A 4,937-nucleotide genomic window follows, 5' to 3' on the forward strand; every position below is an offset into this window, starting at 1 on the left:
CAATAGCAATGAGAAGGTTGTTTTGAGTAGTAAGCAAATCCTTTTCCTCCACTATGCCTTCCTGATCTTCTTTCTCCAATCTTAACACTTCATTTTTAGCATTTTGAACATTAGTAATAACATTTCCAATAGCCTCCCAACTCCACTTTCTGAGTGCTTTGACAGTTTTCATTTGTAGAAGATTGAGTTTGATGAGAGAGTCTGGATGTGAGATACCTTTCCATAGATCAATAATATAAGACTTATATGAAGGGTGAGAAGAACACATGTTGAGGTATCTAAAAGGTGGAGGGGAAGAGGTCTGTTCATTAGAAGTGATGCTGATAAGTATAGGCCTATGGTCAGATCCAGCAAGGCTGAGATGAGTTACAAAGGTAAGCAGGAAATAATTAAACCAATTATCATTAACCAAGACTCTGTCCAGCCTTTCCCAGATGACACCTCTCTTCCAAGTGAAAGCAGGCCCCTCAAAACCCAAGTCAAAAAGACCAGCACTGTGTATATTATCATTGAATGTGTTCATCTTCACTAAATTAGGGGCTCTCTGATCCCGGACTTAATGCTTATGCACAATATATCAATAGTTCTGATGATATTTTTCAATTATATTTCCTAATTTTACAACAAAACCAAAAACTTGATCCTGATGAAAAATAAGAATTTAACTTTTTGATTTATATATATTTATATTGGGATACTATGCAAGTATACATATCGTTATCAAGTAATATAAGAATTTTTTATTAAGACCTGAATATCTAACCCACAAGGAAGATTATGCAATATGCACTTTTTAGAAAGTTTTCTATTTTAAAAAATATAATTACTTAGACTAAAAATGATTTTTGCAGGAATTTAAAATTTAAATAATTTTGGTATTTTTGATATTTTAACGAAATAGTAACAACTTAAGAAGATAACTAAAATTTTTGTAGAAAAAAAGTACTTAATATGAAAATATATTTCTTCTTATCATGAATCAGTAATAAGTATATGAATTCTGTTATGGAAGTATGCAAATTGTGTTGTGCCAAATAGGAGCAATAATATTCTTTACCTTATTAGAAATGCTATAAAGAACATTGGCTAATTCAAAGTTTGAATAGTTCTGAAGACCAGCTAGGCAGGGAAGATACTAGCTCTCACTCTAAAGTTCCCTAGATTCCCTCCACCTGGGGGCAAACATTCTCGTATCAGAATCTAAAACAATAAACCAAGTTAGGGGGCTTTAACCTATCACTTTAAAGTCCTCTAACTCTACACCCATCAATGAATATTTCCCTATTTATTTGCACTCAATCATATGAACTACATTCTCATTCATACAACCTCATGTGATTCTTTCCAATTGTTGACTGAGACAATACCAGCCCGTTTCTTACATGTTCTCACAACAAATTTTAACATCTGGATTGGTCAAATCAAGAAGTAAATGAAGTGCATGGATTTAAATCATCACAACTTCTTCCAACATTAAAGATCAATACTCTCCACAACTTCCATCCAAAACTTAATTACTTATCATTTTAAGAAGAAAGATAAATAAAACTACTCAGAATCTATGGAGAAAATAAAACCACACTTTAGTTTAAAATAAAAAATCATTGTCAAACCAACAACAAGTCTGGATTAACACCAAAAGTAGTCTAAAACAAAAAGATAAAAACTTATCTCAAGTCATTCACTAAACTCTTGAAGTTCTTTTGAATCTCTTCTCTTTTACAATCACCTAAAATAAAATAACAAAAAGGATAAAGTAAATAAAAAGTAGATCCTGAAATTCTCTCTGAACTAACTCCTCAAAGAAGAACTTTCAAAATTTGCCAATATTTTCAGGACTCTTTTTTAAGTCCTCTCGTCTTTCTTTTATAGTTTTCCAAGAGGTGCCTTGGGATCTTATCAAAATGTGTCTTGATTCGATGTATTTGCCTAAGTGATGCATCCTTTCATGATAATTTTCGTCCATGATGGTTACAACCACCTATTAAGCCAATGGGTACCTCAAAAACCTCTTCAAAATTCGTGAAAATTGATTTTACAAGTCTAGTAACTTCCACTGGCGCTTAAGCGCAGGATCTCGGTGCTTAGGCGTGGCCTTCTCTGTTTAACCGGCGCGTAAGCGCCGGATCTCACCAGATCTGATGCTTAGGCGCCAAAATTATTTGGCATAATTTTTCACCTTTTTTCTCTAAATTTGATCCTTTTTCACTCCTTTAAGCATTTTTTTTCATTTTTACTTGTATCTGCAAAAAAAAGATACAAAAATACCTTCTATTAAAACACAATATCTCAAAAATAGGTATAAAAATGTGTCTAAAAATACTATATATTTTAGGTGTATCACTCTCCCTCCAGTTTTTTCAGAAGAAGATGAAATACAGTTAAAATCTCCCCCACCAACCATGGGAATGACATCTGCTGGCTGATATTTAGTAGACACTTCCAAAGCTGTTTTCTATCCTCCTTAGTGCATCCTGCATATATAAAGTAGCATATCCCATATGACCATTAATATTAAAAGAGAAATGAACAAATTGTTGGTGGTTCATTAAAATGTTCCAAGTGATCTCCTTTCTGCAGAAAATCCAGATTTTGTTATTGGAATTAGCAAAATGGTTGAACCCAGAAAACTTTTTAATCAAATTATGAGGGTTCTTGTGAACCATAGGTTATAGTATAGCTATGCACCATAGCTTGTATTTAAAATTCAAGTGAAGCAATCTTTTGAGGGAGAGGGAATTAGCCATCCCTCTGATATTCCAGCAAAGAATGTTAATCATTGGATGGAGGGGGATGGAAAGATGGCTGTGATCTTGATCTAGTTTTGCCTCTATGGGTAGGAGAACTAATCTTTGTTCTAGATTTTCCTTCTGCCTTCATTGAGTTAGCCCCTTGTTGTAATTTTTGCACTTCTGATACTTGTTTTTTCTTTCTTCTAGCTGTTTGGATTTGCCAATCTTCTTCACTTATCTCTCTCAGTCCAGTAATTATATGATCCTTAGGGACTATGTTATAGGTTTTTGTATTAATAAAAGCTCCCATCTCCTCAAGTAGAGGGGTGATCATTATAATTTCATTAACTTCCTCTCTAACTAATCTGATAGAAGAGTCTCTGCATTTCTTTTTGATGGGGAATCAGACAAATCTCCTAAAGGATCTTCTGATGAGGAATTACAGTGGTTATTGGAAGAAGTTCTTCATTCCTTTTAGTAATTTCAGATCTGATATTCAGATTTGTTCCTTCAGTAATCTTCTCTGTCACTTTTAATGGAGCTCCTCCTACATCCTTTTGATCCCCACCAACATTCCTTCTGGGAGGGGGATGTAACCTGTAACACTTCTCCACTGTGTGGCCAAACAATTTACAATGTTGGAAATAATAAATCTTTTGCTCAGCTACAATTTCTTGCCAAAACCCTTCAATATCTGAACCTATCCAAATTCTCTTCAGCTCAGGGAAAGTGATGTCTCTCTCCACCTGTATTCTTGCAAGGGCTGGTCTAGCCTTATTAAAAGTGGGGGCATCCACTTTCAAAGGTGTACCCAGTGCTCTACCAATATTAAAAAGAGCATTTAGCTTGAAGTAAGGAAGTGGGAGGCCGGGCAATTCGAACCAAAGAGGAACCACAGGGGGTTCTTTACTTGGATCAAAATCAGGTGTCCACTTCATAATTTTCATTGTGGTTCCAACAATAATCACATATTGTTTAGCAAAGAGTCTTGCATAATCTTCCTCCACAGCCAGTTGGATTAAAAGATGCCTCCCATATATTAATCCAATTTTCCAGTCTCCAATAAATTTTAAGGATTCAAAGTAATTTCTAACCAGCTCCATCTTTGGATGTCCTAATTGAAATTTGCCCACCAAAGTAAATTTAACTTCTTCCTTAAGGGAATCAATTTCTCTGTTAGTGAAGAAAACATCATTTTCTCCCTCCTTAGATCTAAGAGGGTGAATACATGGACTGTTTCCTTTCCCAGTAGTTGTGTCATGGAATTCCTGTGGGAACACGAGTTGCTCAAAATCTTGTAAAGTTTCTTTTGTTCTTCCAACAACTCTAACATAAGTAGCTTTTTTCCATTGTGAGTTAGTGAAAATATCAATAGGTGTAGCCATGTTCACCCACAAAGGAAAAAAGAAAACCCTCCCTAGCAGAAAGTACAGTGAAAGAAATTTTTGTCTCCAGGAGGCACCAGGATACAGAGAAGGGAGCTGGGAACAAAAGGCAAAACCTTCCAAAAACTTGCAATATAATCAAAACAAAAGAGGTATAATACAGTTTGGCAACTAGAGAACTCAAGAAATAAGGCAAAGAGAAACTTCTCTAACCCCAAGTGAGCAAACAGAGAGTGTGCTCAATGGAACAGTACCTCTTGAAAAACTCCAGAACCAGGAGAAAAAAGAAAAGAAACACCACCAAAATGGGAAACCAGCAGTGAAGCACCCACCACTGTCCACTACTCCAGTGACAAACCTCAGTATGCAGCGTCCATCCTTCATCCTGCCAAAAACCCTAGCAGAGCACTTTCTCCAGCCGCCACCTTCATCTTTATATATGAATAATATATATATATATATAAAATATTATTATAAATATGTTTATGATTCTCCTAAATAAACCTTATCCATTTATAGCAAGAATTATAACATTTTTCAGAATTATTTTTTCTTTTCCATAGCAGTAGATTCATGTACCAAGTTATGTTGTTTGCATTAGGGCTGCAAAAAAGTAAAAGCGTTTAGAGAAAGATATATATAAGTATGGCTATTATTATCTTACGATTATTATAAAAGACATTTATGATTCCCCTAAATAAATCTTTGACATTTATAGCAAGGATTAGAGTATTTTTAAGAATCATTTTTCCTTTCTCTTAGCGGGAGATTCGCATACCGAGTAGCGTGGTTTGCATTAGGGCTGTAATATATATATATA

The 4,937-nt window shown here is 34.7% G+C and overlaps 1 protein-coding gene across 1 annotated transcript; it reads right to left on the reverse strand.

Moving 5' to 3' along the window:
* Positions 1-3,148: 3,148 nt before the first annotated feature.
* On the reverse strand, positions 3,149-4,117 carry LOC110035862. The gene has a single exon (XM_020740176.1). It carries the CDS (start codon positions 4,115-4,117, stop codon positions 3,149-3,151), a length of 969 nt encoding a protein of 322 aa, XP_020595835.1.
* Positions 4,118-4,937: the final 820 nt, after the last annotated feature.

This window comes from Phalaenopsis equestris, unplaced genomic scaffold, assembly GCF_001263595.1.
Source record: "Phalaenopsis equestris unplaced genomic scaffold, ASM126359v1 Scaffold200377, whole genome shotgun sequence".
Taxonomy (NCBI): domain Eukaryota; kingdom Viridiplantae; phylum Streptophyta; class Magnoliopsida; order Asparagales; family Orchidaceae; genus Phalaenopsis; species Phalaenopsis equestris.

Excerpts from the sequence above, each read along its gene's own strand:
- LOC110035862 (XM_020740176.1), bottom strand. The coding sequence starts at position 4,117 with ATGGCTACACCTATTGATATTTTCACTAACTCACAATGGAAAAAAGCT.